The sequence below is a fragment of the Myotis daubentonii genome, chromosome 20 (genome assembly GCF_963259705.1).
Source record: "Myotis daubentonii chromosome 20, mMyoDau2.1, whole genome shotgun sequence".
NCBI lineage: Eukaryota > Metazoa > Chordata > Mammalia > Chiroptera > Vespertilionidae > Myotis > Myotis daubentonii.
In genome coordinates, this window is record NC_081859.1 from 13,673,017 (window position 1) to 13,690,372 (window position 17,356).

A 17,356-nucleotide genomic window follows, 5' to 3' on the forward strand; every position below is an offset into this window, starting at 1 on the left:
GCATGAAATAATGGCAGTATATTTACCATATACAGTAGTATTTTGGAAATTTTTACTCTCTCTCTCCTATACTAAGGCTTTTGAGAATATTTCTACCACACAGGTTTTCTGATCAATAGTTAAGTAACTTGGCTTTGGAAAGGTAAGATTGGGAATGGGAATTATCATAGAGTTGAGAAATTTTTGGCTATTATTAATATTTAAAACATTATTTTGCTATAAAAATTTTAAGCAAACATTTCATATTAGAATCATTTGGCAGGAAAATAAATGTCCGGAAACCTACCCTTACGTTATTAAGATGCTTCCAAAGAAAATGTTTATTTTACAGGGACACATTTGATTTAAAGCCAGTATATGTACAGACACATCAGAACTTATTGATGACGTTAAGTGAGGAATCACTGTGCTAAGCTAAACTTAAGAAATTCATCTTTCACTTTAATCAAGTAAAAATAAATTTTATTTATTTATTTATTTATTTATTTTTTAGTACTTAGATACTTTATTTATTTATTTTTTTTATTGCTAAAAGTATTACAAAGGGTATTACATATGTGTCCTTTTTTTTCCCCCCGCCCTTAACAATCCCCTGGCCGCCCTAAAAATAAATTTTAGATGCCTCAGCCGATGTGGCTCAGGGGTTGAGCTGACTCGTGCACCAGGAGGTTGCTAGTAACCCAGGGCGAGGGGGCCCATGCAGGAGGCAGCTAATCGATGTTGAGGTCTCTCACTCATCCATGTTTCTATCTCTTTCTTCCTCTCAGTTCCTTTCTCTCTAAAGTCAATAAAAACATATTAAAATAAAGAAATGAAGTTTTAAAAAATAAAATAGATTTTGGATGGATCAGAGTAAATATATTCTTATTTGTAGAAGAAAAAATAATTGACTATTCATCAGACATTCAGAAAAAGGATGATTTTGTCCCTCCTTCTTGTTCTTTTAAAGAACAAGTTTCTTTTTCTTCCCTCTCTCTTCTGTTTTCCCCCCAAAAAATAAATGGAAGTTGTAATGTGTTCTTCCCACAACCCATTGAATTGTCTTGCATATACACTGGGGGCACATGTATTCTGTATTTAGACAAAAATGAAACATTAGAATAATTCCCCTCTAAAGAATTTTTGGATAAAATGAACATCATTTGTACTTGACTTAGGAATGTGACATTAGCACAGTATAAGAAAGTGTGCTATAGCTTTGCGGTAGGCTGCCTTGGGGTGGTTTTCTGTCAGCAGCTGTGGAAATATTCACAACTCCGATCAAGACTTGGACTGAGCATCCTCTGATATTCCTGCTAAGATCCTAACTCAGGAACAGCCGAGTGGAGAGCTGCACAGGGCCAAGTAGGAGGGAGGGGCGTGGAACTTCCACGGGCTCTCTGGGTGCGATAGATACTCCTCCAGGACCTCCACCTGTTCACCAGCCAAAAGCTCCTCACAGGATATGTTTCTAAACTTTAAAAGATAAGGGATCTCAACAGCTGTGACTACCCAAGAATGAAAGATAATGGACTTTAAAGATATTCTTAAATTTAAAAAGCAGATATCAGCTTTGTGCACTGGCAGTGTTCCAACCAGTGAGATCTTCCCAAGGTACTATCATGAGTAATAAGGACCTTTCCAGTGCCTCACACAAATTCAAATGTATTCAACTCATTGTATTTCATTTAGATAAGAAGACAATACACAAGGGTGAATTGTGCAAGATGGATCATCCTATATAATAAAAGGCCAGAGGCGTCATGACCGAAAGGACCAGAGACCAGACCACCATGGCCCGTCGTGGGCTGGCCCCGCTCCCAAGCAAGCGGTTAGGGGCAATCAGGCAGGCAGGGAGAGTGGTTAGGGGAGATCAGGTAGGCAGACTAGCGATTAGGGGTCATCAGGTAGGCAGACTAGCAATTAGGGGTGATCAGGTAGGCAGGTAGAGTGGTTAGGGGTGTTCAGGTAGACAGACCAGCAGTTAGGGGTGATCAGGTTGGCAGACAAGTGGTTAGGGGCAATCAGGTAGGCAGGCCAGCAGTTAGGGGAGATCAGGTAGGCAGACAGCCCCTCACAGGGCTGGTCCCACCCCCCGGCAAGCAGTTAGTGGTGATCAGGTAGGTAGGCAAGTGAAAGATGGAGGCTTAGGCCAACCAAGCCATCGCACCCCAGCCTGTCACCTGCAGAGGGAGGCCACCAGTGGCAGGGGACGGGGGACAGCGCTGCACAGATGGCAGGCAGTGACAGTGGTGAGGGTGGGGCCAGCTGCCTGCAGCCTGGGAAGGAAAGCCCCAATAGGCCCTGATCTCAGGCCAGGCCTAGGGGACCGAGGGTCCCGGATTGTGAGAGGGCGCAGGCCTGGCTGAGGGACTCCCTCAAATGCATGAATTTTTGTGCACCAGCCTCTAGTTAAAGAATAATTATAACAATGAAAAATCAGAAACAACCTAAATGTCTACAATTTGGCGTTTGGCTAAATAAATTATGATAAAGCTCTATAATACAATGCCAGTCACTAAAATGATAATATAATATTTTTGAGAGTGAAAGACACTTAGTTTATTGTTGAAAAATTGGATTACAAAAAGACAAGAGTAATTAACTGTGGTAGGATTTGAAGTGATCTTTACTGAATCTAAACTCTTCCATACCCTTTTCTTCCTCCAGTAATCATGATGATCAGAAAGGATATAAGACCGTTTTTTATTTTAGAAAAAACGAATCCAAACTGACCTGGAAAATCGTTTGACACAGGTTAAGTCTTTTAAAAAAATCAGGTAGGCAGGTAGATTTTCAAAATCTTCATTATTGAAAGTATTACATGTCCTGGCCGGTTTGGTTCAGTGGATAGAGCGTCGGCCTTCAGCCCAAAGGATCCGGTTTCGATTCCTGTCAAGGGCACGTACCTCGGTTGCAGGCTTCTTCCCGGCCGGGCCCAGGTCAGGGCGTGTGCAGGAGGCACCAGTTGATGTGTTTCTTTCACATCGATGTTTCTCTCTGTCTTTCCCTCTCTCTTCCACTCACTCTTAAGGATCAGTTGGAAAGGTATCCTCAGGTGAGGATTAAAAAAAAATTATTATATATGTCTCCCATTTCCCCCATCGACCCCTTCCAGCCTACTGGTTAAGTCTTTATTATTTAAAGAGCGCAAAAAATTTAAGAAAAAAATGGAGGAACTTATGGAGAACATGAACAGATAATATATAACAGGAAATAGAGGTGATAAACCTATGGATCATTATTCAGATTCATTTGTAATCAAAGAAGTGTAGATTAAAATGAGATGGCATTTATTTTTACTTGTTAAATCAGCAAAAGTTGTTCACTGCCATGTAAGAAAAATTAATATCAATAATTGTAGGATATTCCTTTGGTACTATTAAAAATGGAAGATTATGGAGATTATGTTGCAGCCTGGAAAAAACATAACAGTTGAGTGAAATAATTAGGAATTAAAGTTTTTAAACTAGTTAGGTGGGATAGGGAATGAGAGAGAGAGCAGGATCCCTCAAGTGAGAAAAATCTGGATTCAGTCCCACTCTGCCACTTAGTAATTCTGCAGTCTTGGGCCAGTGTATGAACCTCTCTGAACTTTGATTTTTTTTTCCTAAAAATGAGATGCTTACCTCTCTGATTATAAATGTAGACATAGCACCTGACCAGAAGCTGATATAGTGTTCATTCAGTAAGTTTTTGTTGAATGAATGAATGTGGTTACTAAGTGCTATATGTAACAGGTGTATATGAAGAAAGATTAGAGGAAAATTATGGTGCTTATGTAGGGTAAAGGGAATATGAATTAATTGACATTTTCCCCATTTTCTATAATTTGATGGTATTTATAATTAAAATAATTATCTAAACTCATACTTTTAAAAATCTTTTCCTTTTGGGTGTCCTATTGTACTTACTATTTGAAAAACAAATCTTGAGACTTATTGCATTTAAAATATTATTTCAAACACCTTGTTGTCAACCTCAACCCCTTTCTTTCTCTCTGCACCTTACATCAAACCTATCAGCAAATCTTGTGGCTCTACCCTTTAAAGTATATACCTGAAACCCTACCATTTCTCACCACCTTCACTGCTTCCATTCTGGTACAAGTCACCATCAGTCTCTGACCTGGAATACTGCAATAGCCTCCTCTCTGGTCTCTCTGACTCCACCCTTGTTCCTTTCCAGTATATGTATTGATTTTTAGAGAGAGAGGAAGGGAAAGGGAGAGAGAGAAACATTGATTTACTGCCTCCCACATACCGCCTACCAGGGATGGAGCCCACAAGCCAGGCATGCCCCCCAACTGGGAATTGAACTGGCAATCTTTCAGTGCACGGGACAGTGCTCAACCAACGGAGTCACACCAGCCCGGGCGCTGGTATATTCTTAGCACAATAGCCAAAGTGAATATAAGCCAGGCCATGTCACATCACTGCCGAGAAACCTGCAGTGATTTCTCATCTCATTGAAAGTAAAAGACAATCCGTAATGTAGCCCCTGTATAGAATCTGTCTTCCACCCCAAAACTCATCTTTCTGACCTTATTTCTTGTCATTCTGCTTTTCAGTTCTCTCTGCCTAAAAATTATTCCTGCAGTTATTTATAGGGCTCTTTCCCCTCCTTTGGTTTGCCTTGATGTCAACTTACCATCCAGTAGGCCTCCTCAAGCCATCATACCACCCTTTTCCTCCACCGACACCCCTAGCACTCTTCACATCCCTTCCCTGCTTTATTTTTTTCAGCACCATTTGTCTTACTCCAAATCTTTTACCAAATATGTGTAAGCTTATGTATCTCCCCCAATAAAAAATCCCAGGGAGACCTAGCCAGTTTGGCTCAGTGGATAGAGCGTCAGCCTGGGACCAAAGGGTTCTGGGTTCGATTCTGGTCAAGGGCACATACCTTGGTTGCAGATTTCCTGGCCTGGGCCCTGGTTGGGGTGCACATGGAAGGCAACCAATCGATGTGTTTCTCTCACATCAATATTCCTCTCTCCCATTCTAACATCAATGGAAAAATATCCTCGGGTGAGGATTAAAAAAGTCTCATGGAGGCAGAGATTTTTTGTTCCTTGCTATAACCTGAGCACCTAGAATAGTGTCTAGTACATAGTAGGTACTCCATAAATAGTTTTAAATAAATTACTTTTTAATTGTCTCAAAACCAGTTGTTGCTTTTGTATGCTTCCCATCCCCCTACTTCAGCCCTCAAGTGTAGGAAAAGCAAGGCAGGTGGGCAACTAGTGCACCCCAATCAATATCGGTGGCACTGATTCCTTGGCTTCTCAGGCTACGCTTGAGATAGAGGATAGGGTGTGTGGGAAATGTTCTATATCTTCATCTGGGTGGTGGCTCCATGACTAAATACTTATGTAAAAACTCATGAAGCTGTGCATTTAAGATGAGTGCACCTTTGGTACTAAAAAGGTCTAAAAAATGTTTGTTCCCTTCTTTGAGATCGCCCGAGGAAGTTAAACACGCTAAATGACACATGAAGATGATTAGGAAAGAGCTCTGCATATTCTTTCTTATTGAGCATTTGTAGTTTATTGAAATTTTTCTGTTGAATTCAAAATTAAAGTAAAATAATTTTTATTTACTTTGTCTTTTACAGAGTTAGCAGTAGCAGACTTGCAAAGAAAAATCAGAGAGGCGTTTGAAGTGTTTGACCATGAGCTGAATAATACAGTGGATGTGAGGTTTGGAAATATTTTTTTTGTTCTTATTCTAAATTTACTGATACAATTCATAAAAATAGAAGAGGGCTCTTTTTTCTTTTTTAAACATTCCTTGGATTTATCATGCTATTTTAAGTATTTGTGTTGCGGTGCCCTGTAAAAGGTCTTTTTGCTAACTACTGCTTCAGATCCATACTATTTTTTATTCTTTATAGTCTGGTGAAAAGAATATATCTACATTGCCTGTTCCAAACTAATTCTGTGAGTTAGAGAAACTCTACTGTAGCAATAGTGCTAGACCAAAAGTTGGCATTCAGTAAATATTTGTTGAGTGAATGAATAGATTTATTTTAAAACTAGAGGCCCAGCGCATGAAAATTCATGCCCTGGAGGGGGGTCCCTCAGCCTGGCCTGCTCCCTCTCATAGTCTGGGAGCCCTCAGGGGCGGGAGGCGACCCGGCGATCAGGGGAAGGCGACGCCCCATCACACCTCTGTTGCTGCCACGGCCGGCAGCGCAAGCCTTGGCCTGCCCTGGTTACCTGAGCCTTGGCAGCCCTGGGTGGCTGGGCAGCTGCCATTCAAGGCTTGCCTGCGTCTCGGGCTGGCCCTGGGTGGCTGGGAGGCTGAGGGGACCCGGGGTCTCCGGAGGCAGGCACACGGAGCAGCTGGGCCCTCCTGGGCCATCTTTGAGGACGGGGCAGTCAATTAGCATATTCCCTCGTTATTGGCTGTGGGCACCACCATCAGCCACAGTGGGTGGAGGGGAGCCCAGGTATTGTGTCTGCCGCAGCCAGTGGGTTTTCCATCACTGTGTGCAACATGAGATGCCTTGCTGCTTTCCACCGCTCCCAGGGGCAATTCTGAGGTCTGGAATCAGACTTCCTGAGTTCCAGGCCTGGCTTTGTGACTGTGAGTGACTTACTGATGCCCTCTGGGCCTCAGTTTCCATATTTCCCTCATAGGAGTATTTGACACAGCAGGGTTAGGAGACCCCTGTGTGTCCCAAGGACCCTTTCAGGGGTCTGTGAAGTCTAAACTATTTTCATAATAAATCAAAGACAGTATTTGCTACTTTCAATCTCATTTTTTTTTCACAAGTGTGTATGGAGTTTTTTAAAAGCTACATGTTATGTGATATTGCAACATATTGAATGCAGAACCAGATAGTAGAATTCAGGTGTCTTTTATTAAGCCAGACATGAAAGAGACTTGCAAACATGTAAAACAGCCATTCTTCTAATTAAAGTTATTTTTTGGTTTGGAAAACGTAGCTTATTTTCATGAAAATTATGTTATTAATGTAAACGCAGAATGGGTTTTTAAATTGTTCTTTCTAAATAAAGTAATAATATTTTTAAAATTTGATGTTTGATCTCTAATGCGGTACTTATAGATAAATATAACTCATATATATTAACAAACTCTTTGAGGATCTCAGTAATTTTTAAAAGTGTAAAGGGGAACTGAGATCCAAAAATTTGAGAACTGCTATTGTCAATGGTCATTTTTATTATTTTATTTATTTATTTAAAATATATTATTATTGATTTCAGAGAGGAAGGGAGAGAGAGATAGAAACGTCAGTGATGAGAGATAATCATTAATTGGCTACCTCCTGCACTCCCCCTACTGGGAATCAAGCCCACAACCCAGGCATGTGCCTTTCACTGGAATTGAACCCAGGGCCCTTCAGTCCACAGGCTGATGCTCTATCCACTGAGCCAAACGGACTAGGGCTGTCAATGGGCATTTTTAAAACTCTTAGAACATTTTTAGTTTGTGACAAATTTGCTTGGGATTTAATGCTTAGAACAATATTAGGTATTATTATTTAATTTATTCCACTTTATATTCTTGTGGTAAATAATTTAGATTTATTTTTCCTGTATTTAATCTGAGTTAACAATGTTATATTGTACATACAAAATTCTCATAAGACCTTTTTACTTATTTCTGTTTTGATATTTTAAGTTCTGAAACAGTTCATTTTCCTTGTTAAATAGTTTTGAAAGTTGAGGTATATTTTCAAAATCATTAGGAGCAGTTTTATTTTGCCTCATACAAAACATAGGACATAATATATTTTGACTTACATACATTTTCCTGTTCTGTGTTCAGATTTAAATCAATAATATTGATTGAAAATTAAGGTTTTGAATAGACAGTATATTTATGTGGGATAAAATTCAAAAGGTATAAAAAATATATAGTGACAGGTCAGTCTCTTCACCTCTAACTCCTGGCTATCCATTTCACCTTTCTAAAGGCAAGATTTGTTATAAGTTTCTCTGATTCTTCTAGAGATTGTCCATGCAAATACAAATGTGTGTGTGTATGTATGTATTTTTTTTTATAAATATATGTAACATAAAATTTAACATTTTAAAACATATTTAAAAGTTTAATGTCTGATTCAGTTTGGAAAACTATACACACTGGTTATGCAGTTTATTTCTTTAAATCGTTAAAAAATTTCAGTTAACAGCTGACAATTGTATTGTTAGTTTTAGGTGAACAACATAGTGATTAGACATTTATATAACTTATGAAGTTATTGCCCGCATAAGTCTAGTACTCATCTGACACCATTATTAGTTGTTACAATACTAGAGGCCTGGAGCACAAAAATTCGTGCACTTGGGGGGTCCCTCAGCCTGGCCTGCGCCCTCTCGCAGTCTGGAACCCCTTGGGGGATGTCCACCTGCTGGCTTAGGCCCTAAGCTGGCAGTCAGACATCCCTCTGGCAGCCCGTGAGCCCTTGGGGGATGTCTGACTGTGGCTTAGGCCCAGCGAGCGGGGCTAAGCTGCAGTCAGACATCCATAGTGGTGCTGAGGAGGCGGGAGAGGCTCCTGTCACTGTGCTCGCAGCCATCAGCCCGGCTTGTGGCTGAGCGGAGCTCCCCCTGTGGGAGTGCACTGACCACTAGGGGGCAGCTCCTGCATTGAGCGTCTTCCCCCTGGTGCTCAGTGCGCATCATAGCGAACGGTTGTTCCTGGTCGTTCTGCTGTTAGGGTCAATTTGCATATTACCTTTTTATTATATAGGATTATTGACTATATTCCCTATGCTGTACTTTTCATCCATGTGACTATTTTTATAACTGGTTATTTGTACTTCTTAATCCCTTCCTCTTTTTTGCCCACCTCCCCAAACTCTGTATCTATGAGTTTGTTTCTTTTGTGTTTGCTTTAGTTTGTTTTTTAGATTCCATATATAAATGAAATCATATGGTATTTATATTTCTATAAATTTAACATTTTAACCATTTTAAGGATACAGTTCCCTGGCATTAAGGACATTCATATTACTGCCATCTATCTCCAGAGTTTTTCATCTTTCTAAACTGAAGCTCTGTACCCTTTAAACCAGCGGTCGCCAACCTTTCAGACCTCACGGACCACCAGTGGCCCGCGGACCACCGGTTGGCCACCACTGCTTCAAACAATAACTCTCCATTTCCCTTCTCCCTAATTCCTGGACACCACCATTGTACTTCCTATTTCAATGAGTTTGACTCTTCTAGGTTCCTCGTGTAAGTGGAATCATACAATATTTGTTCTTTTGTGTTTGGCTTATTTCACTTAGCGTAATGTTCTCAAGGTTCATCCACATAGTAGCCTGTATCAGAATTTCCTTACTTATAAGGCTGTATAATATTCCACTGTGTGTATGTACCATACACATATATTGTTTATCCATCTGTTCATGGACACTGAAATTATTCTTAACTTTTGGCTATTTGAATAATGTGCTATGAACATCAGTGTACAAATATCTGTTGAAATCCCCGCTTTCAGTTCTTTTGGGTATAAGCCCAGAAGTGGAATATCTGGGTCATGATAGTTCTGTTTAATTTTTTAACACCACACTGGATTGTTTCCCAGGAGCTACACCATTTTACATTCCCACCAGCACAACACAAGATGCTTTCTTTCCAGTTTCTCCACACCCGCTCCATAACTTGTTAGTTTCTAAATTTTTTTTTTTTCAAATAACCAGTCTAATGGGTATGAAGTGGTAATCTTGTGGTTTTGATTTTTATTTCCCTAATGACTCTTGATGTTCAGCATATTTTCATGTACTTATTGGCCATTTTTACATCTTTGCTGCAGAAATGTCTATTCAAGTCCTTTGCCCATTTTTAATTGGATTGCTGTTCGTTTGTTTTTTATGTTAAGTTATATGATATATCTATATTTTTAATATAAGTGAGAGACTATGTAAACCTTTTGCATTTTTCACTGGTCAATATATCTGTGATTATTCTTTAAAAAAATTTTTTTATTGATTTTTTTAGAGAGGAAAGGAGAGGGGGAGAGAGAGAAATATGGAAGTGAGAACAAAACATCAATTGGCTGCCTCCCACACACCCCACCCCCTATTGGGGATTGAGCTGGCAACCCTTTGGTACACAAGACGGTGCCCAACCAACTGAGCCACACTGGCCAGGGCTGTGATTATTCTTTATTAATACACTAGAGGCCTGATGCATGAAATTTGTGCAAGGGCCTTGGCCCCAGCCCCCACCCGCTGCCGCTGTGGCTGGGGCCTCTGCCGCGTCTGCCACGGCCCCCACCTGCTGCAGCTTTGTCTGGAAGGAAGGACTTCCAGAAGGATGTCTGGTCTAATTAGCATATTATGCTTTTATTATATAGATAAAGAGCTTCCTCATTTATTTGTATGAATGAACCTTAATATATTGAATTAATCTCCCATCAGTGGCTATTTAGGTTGTTTCAAGACTTTTACTATAATAGTCCATGTTGCAGAGAATGTCACAGAATGCATGTTATTTTGCAAAAGTGAGAATTTTTCTCTAGAATAAATTCTTGGAAATATGTCAAACTGCATGAAGATTTTTGGTAGGTATTGCTATCTTGACAATATATTCTCTCATTTAATTATTTGAGCGTGCCCGTTTCCCCACTCCTGCTTAAATAAAGTTAAAATGTCACACTTCAATTTTTTTTTTTTTTTTTTTTTTTACCAATCTGATGTGTGAGAAATAGAAGCTTGGTGTTAATTTTCATTTCTGTAATTGTGGACATCTTTTCATATATCTAAATATGATTTGTATTTCCTTTTGTTTGAACTGGCAGTTCATGACCTTTCCCCATTTTTTCCCCATTTTTTCAATCTCTTTATACATTAAAGATCTTAGCCCTAGTGGATAGAGCGTTGGCCTGTGGACTGAATGGTCCCAGGTTCGGTTTCAGTCAAGGGCACATGCCTGTGTTGCAGGCTCCATCCCCAGTGTGGGGCTTGTAGGAGCAGCCGATCAATGATTCTCCCTCATCATTGATGTTTCTCTCTTTCTCTCCCTTCCTCTCTGAATAAATAAAAATATATATAAAAAATAAAAAAGTCAAAGGAAAAAATAATCTTGGGTGAAGATTAACAATAAATAAATAGCCCTGGCCAGTTTGGCTCAGTGGATAGAGTGTCCAGCCTATGGACTTAAGAGTTCCAGGTTTGATTTCGGTCAAGGGCACATGCCCAGGTTTTGAGCTTGATCCCCAGTGGGGGGCATGCAGGAGGCAGCCAATCAATGTTTCTCATCATTGATGTTTCTATCTCTCCCTTTCTCTCTAAAATCAATAAAAATATATTTTAAAAAAACAAATAAATAAATAAATCCTATATAATAAAGAGGCAATATGCAAATTGACCATCACTCCAACACACAAGATGGCCGCCCCCATGTGGTCAAAGATGACCGCCACAAGATGGTCAGCAGGGGAGGGCAGTTGTGGGCAATCAGGCCAGCAGGGGAGGGCAGTTGGGGATGACCAGGCCAGCAGGGGAGGGCAGTTGGGGTCAATCGGGCCAGCAGGGGAGCAGTTAGGCATCGATTAGGCTGGCAGGAGAGTAGTTAGGGGGTGATCAGGCTGGCAGGCAGAAGCGGTAGGGGCAGTCAGGCAGGCAGGCAGGCAGGCGAGCATTTGGGAGCCAGCAGTCCTGGATTGTGAGAGGGATGACCGACTGCCCATTTAGGCCCGATCCCGGTGGGCCATTGACATCCCTCGAGGGGTCCCAGATTGGAGAGGGTGCAGGTTGGGCTGAGCGACACACACCCTCCCCGTGCACAAATTTTGTGCACCGGGCCTCTAGTAGATAAATAAATAAATAAAATAAAACTGGGTGTTGTAAATGTTTCCCTCCACATCCCGCATGGTTCAGGGTTCAGGATCTGGAAGAGGAGCCGCACACAAATGAAAGAGTAGAGACAAGAGATAATTTGGAAATATTGGGGTGCCGGGGGTCCAGGCCTAGCGGGCCAGGGGTTCTCAAAGGTGTGGACGGAGTCGGCGAAGAATGATTTACACGGAGACAGCGTTCATAGCTCTCTAGCTCTCCTTAGTCTCCGTGGATCTTCCTGTGCCTGGCTGAGGCCACAGAGAGAGATCCTGAGGCAAGCTGAGCCTTTATTTTATAGTCAGAGGTAAACAAGGTAGTGGTTTCCATAGTTACACAGTTCTTGTGAGTTTCACTTGTTTTGGCCACTTCCTGCACTTCCCTCAGCCCTTTAGCTTCCCAGATAAGATCTGGGGAGCGTTATAAGGTCAAGCCTAATTATGCTAAGAGGACTGTGCCCTCTAAGCTGGGACTTGTTTGTGACTTTGCCAACAGGTCAGTCTGAGGCTTAACCCTCTATCGGCTCCCCACACCTGGGGTTTATTCATGCAATGATAGTTCACACATTTGAATGATAGGAATGACAAACTATGGCAATGTGTGTAACTTGGATACATTTCAAAAAATGTTGAGTTAAAAAATTACAAAAGGAAGAAAACATATATGAATTTTATTTATTTATTTTTTTCTTTTTTTTTTAATTAAATCTTTATTGTTCAGATTATTACATTTGTTCCTTTTTTTTCCCCCCCATAACTCCCCTCCTCCCAGTTCCCGCCCCACCCTCCGCCCTCACTCCCCACCCACTGTCCTCATCCATAGGTGCGAGATTTTTGTCCAGTCTCTTCCCACATCTCCCACACCCCTTTCCCCCCCAAGAATAGTCAGTCCATTCCCTTTCTATGTCCCTGATTCTATTATAATCAACAGTTCATTCTGTTCATCAGATTATTTATTCACTTGATTCTTAGATTCACTTGTTGATAGATGCATAATTTGTATCTTTACCTTTTTCTTCCTCTTCCTCTTCTTAAAGGATACCTTTCAGCATTTCATATAATCCTGGTTTGGTGGTGATGAACTCCTTTAGCTTTTCCTTATCTGTGAAGCTCTTTATCTGACCTTCAATTCTGAATGATAGCTTTGCTGGATAAAGTAATCTTGGTTGTAGGTTCTTGGTATTCATCACTTTGAATATTTCTTGCCACTCCCTTCTGGCCTGCAAAGTTTCTGTTGAGAAATCAGCTGACAGTCGTATGGGTACTCCCTTGTAGTTAACTGAGTTTCTTTCTCTTGCTGTTTTTAAGATTCTCTCTTTATCTTTTGCTCTTGGCATTTTAATTATGATGTGTCTTGGTGTGGTCCTCTTTGGATTCCTTTTGTTTGGGGTTCTCCGAGCTTCTTGGACCTGTAAGTCCATTTCTTTCACCAGGTGGGGGAAGTTTTCTGTCATTATTTCTTCAAATAGGTTTTCAATATCTTGCTCTCTCTCATCTTCTGGCACCCCTATAATTCTGATGTTGGTACGCTTGAAGCTGTCCCAGAGGCTCCTTACACGATCCTCGCATTTTTGGATTCTTTTTTCATTTTGCTTTTCCGGTTGGATGTTTTTTGCTTCCTCGCATTTCAAATCATTGACTTGATTCTTGCGCTCCTCTGGTCTGCTGTCGGGCGTCTGTATAATATTCGTTGTTTCAGTCTGTGTGTGCTTAATTTCTAGTTGGTTCCCCAATATAAGATCGAGGGTCTTATTAGTTTTCGTGTAGATCTCATTAAGTTTATCGGCAGCTTCTAAACAGTTCTTGAGAGACCTTAAAAGTGTGGTTCTGAACTCTATTTCTTCCATTGACAATTTTGTCCTGTTTCTTTGTCTCCGCATTTTGTTATGCTTCCTTGGTGCACCCCCTAGTGGTCTTTGTTCGCAGTCTTATAGATAAATCTTGATTGTTGTAGCTAATTCCAGGGAGGGTTTGACCTCCAGGCCAAGTGGCTATGAGAATCAGCTGTGTCAGCAGTGAGAGAACTTCTGTCCTCTAGGGAGGTGCTAATCTAGCCTTTGCCTGAGGCTATCCGGCAAATGCCTCTGTGCAGGGCTTGGGCGGGGCGGGTCGCACAGGATCAACAGGGTGGGCCGGAGAGAGCAGTTATGGCGGCTCTCAGTCCTGTCCCAAGGGGCTCTGCCTCTCTGAGTCCCAGCACCCGCTGCAAAGCTCGGAGAGAAAGCTGCACTCGCTCTGACCGAAGCCAGACAGTCCTGCTTCTCCCGTTTGAGTCTGGGTCCCTAAAGACTCGCCCGGATCTGGTGCTCAGAGTCTGCGACTCCCTCCCGATTGAAAACAACAACCGCGCCCTCCGCCGCCAGCCCGCTCCGCGCACTCCGCACCTCAGAATTTGACTTCAGCACTGCACCTCCTCTGAGTGTCCGTGTGCGTTTCTCTTTCCTCCTAGTTGTAGGACTTCCACTCAGCCAGCGTTCCTGTGGTTCTGGGTGATGTCCCTTCCGTTTTTTGATTTCACTTTTGAAGTAGTTGTTCAAAGCAGCAAACTCCGGCGTTAACCTCAACATATATGAATTTTAAACACACAAAATAATAGTGTCTATTGTTTATGAATCCAAAGACATTCATGGTTGTGGTCAACATTCTCTTCAGAATTGTGGTTGCATCTGCAGATGGGGAGAAGGGACGGAGAGTGGGACTTCAGCTGTTTCTGCAGTTTTATTGTTAAGGAAAAAGAAGCTGAAGCAAAATTTGGCAAACTGTTAATATCTGTTAAATCTTGGTATTGGATATATCAGTTACATTTTTCTATACTTTTTCTGAAATATTTCACAATTACACATAGAAATGTTTTTTGAAGAGTGGTTTACATCTTGTCTTTTCACTGTTTCACTTTCCAGATGTTTTGTAAAAAATTGGTTTGCTAATATTAGATTTTTGATGAACTGTGATTAAAAGAATCACTTAAAAGTTTTTAAAAATATATTTTTATTGATTTTAGAGAGAGGAAGAGAGAGGGGGAGAGAGAGAAACTGTGAGAGAGAAACATTGATCAGTTGACTCCCTGCACACTCCCAGACCAGGGATTGAACCTGCAACCTGGGTATGTGCCCTGACCAGGAATTGAACTGGCAACTTTTTGGTGCACGGGATGATGCTCAACCAACCGAGGGGGCAAAAGAATCACTTAAATTTGTAAAAAACCATCTTAAATTCTATCTCCTGAAATAACAATTGTTAATGTTAGAGAGCTATCATTCTAGACCTCTTTTTATCTATGTGTACTAGGATAAGTGGATAGAAGGGTAGGAATTTAATAAGAAAGAAAGAAAGAGAAAGGGAAGGAAGGAAAAAGAAACAAGTTATGGAAGAAAAAATTCAGAGCCAGAGGCTGAGATTGGTGGTCTCAGGGAGTGTACTTCCTGGGGCTTCTGGGCATACAATTCCTGTGGCCTCTGGGTGTGTACCCTCTGTGGCTTCCAGGTTCATACTCCTCCAACTGTTCTCCTTAATGTAGAAATAAAATATTGGATTCACTTGAAAAATGTCAGCCCTATGAAGTGTGGGAGACTTAATGCAAATGCAGAACAGAGAACAGTTCGTGGCAGTGTCTTCCTCAGCTTTGAAAGGCAGAGGGGATACAAACCAAAGCATTGCCGTGTGCTCAGAGGACCACAGGCATATTTGGAAATCTGGCTCCCTCTTCTTTTTCTGTTGGTCGTGTTCTTTGAGGCCAAATAATCTTTAAGTTTCCTCAGGTAATGCAAGTGTATTAAAGGGTATATTTGGAAGTGTGACACAAGGAGTAATTATTTCGATATGCCACCTCCATGACTGTAGTGTGAATGAAAAAGGGGCCCCACACTGAACCTGACAAGCTCAGGGGAAGCCTGCATCGTGGCCTTACAGACTCAGAGACGGACAGTGACCACATAGGACGGTCTGAAATGAACACTTCTTAACTAAAAGCGGGTGGTCATGTCCTAGGCTGGTATCTTCTTTGGCAAAGGTCAGTCTTTACTTAACAGAACCTGTGTATTGTCTTTTTGCATCTAAAATAACATACTAATATCAGGGTAATTTCTTTTTCCAAACCCCTCAGGATACAATCACTGCTCCAGAGCAGAAAACACCCCCCCCCATTGTTATTATATGTTAACTACAGGCCCAGTGCACAAAATTTGTGCACTCAGGGAAGGGGGTCCCTCAGCCCAGCCTGTGCCCTCTCACAGTTCGGGACCCCTTTCTCCTTACCGCCTGCCTGCAGCGGAGGCTGGAGAGGCTCCCACCACTGCCACTGCGCTCGCCAGGTGTGAGTCTGGCTTCTGGCTGAGCAGCACTCACCCTGTGGGAGTGCACTGACCACCAAGTGGCAGCTCCTGCGTTGAGTGTCTGCCCCCTGGTGGTCAGTGTGTGTCACAGTGACTGGTCTTTCCACCATTCAGTCGATTTGATATTAGGGTTTTATTATATAGGATTGTTAACTATCCTATACCTGCCTATGTAATAGAAGTATGTGTTTGTTTATTTTACTTTTTGTCCAATCCCAGATCATTCCCCTCCACCCTTTGTTTTCTCCTGCCTCCCTGATCTACTGATCTATCACCTATGGATTTATTTCCCCCCCTTAGGGGTTCCCCTTTTGATTCTGATGTATAAAATAAGTGGTAAAACTGCCATTTTCCAGAGCATTTTCTCAATCCATTGAGGTTTTGCTTCCTGGCAGTTGTCATCAGTTTGACTCAAACTCAAAAAATTTCTTACAGGTTTGGATGTTTCTTATGTTGACAGTAGTATTAAGCCACTGGGTGGAGGAGTTTGTTAGAGCACTGACCATTATCCTCACAGAGAGGCAGTATTGAATTTTCTCCACAAGAACCCAGGAAGGTTAGGGGCCCCTACACATCTTGGTGGGTTATGTCCTAGGCAAAAGTTGGTTGGTAGGGTGGCCTGTTCAGAGGGGGCTGACGGGGTACAGAAAAAGAGCCATCGTGGTCTTCTACTCCTGTCAAGCATGACATGAAGAGTATCTCCCTTTATAAAACTGCCTCCACAAATCAGAAACTGTGGATAGCAGATACATTTGTAGTCACATAACACAGTCCAGGAGTTGTTTGAAATTGCTCCTGATTTACTTGGTGGGGAGTGAGAAAGGGCCGAAGGTGATAGTAACGAGTGGTTCCACCTTGTACACAGAGCAGGTAACTCCATTTTCACAGTCAGTTGTAGCAGTGGCTTCAGTGTTCTGTGTATTCTAGATACAGGGAGTGACAGCACCTCATCCATTCCATCTGCAGAGATAGTAAGGCAAGATAGCCACGTCTGTTCTCCCCCAGGGAGGCGAGCAAGACAGGGTGGGATGGTGCTGTTGGAGCTGCACGGAAGGGCAGGATTTGGCTCCATTAGCAGGGTCCCAAGGAGCATGGGAATTCGTTATTTCTGTCTTGGAAGGACTCAGAAACAAGTGTTCAGAGGTGCCCATGTAGAATGCAGCAGTGAAACCAGGCCAGAAGCCAGCTATAAGTGCTGTAATTCAAGTAGGCTTTTGGTTAATTTAAAGG

General features: G+C 41.8%; 1 protein-coding gene across 1 annotated transcript in view; it reads left to right on the forward strand.

Annotated features, from left to right (window-relative positions):
• Window positions 1-17,356, forward strand: part of EFCAB2 (EF-hand calcium binding domain 2) — a 68,167-nt gene that overhangs the window by 23,929 nt on the left and 26,882 nt on the right. Inside the window, exon 2 of the mRNA XM_059677262.1 lies at window positions 5,596-5,680. Within this exon, the coding sequence (XP_059533245.1) occupies window positions 5,596-5,680 (85 nt within the window). The remainder of the gene's footprint in view (window positions 1-5,595; window positions 5,681-17,356) is intronic.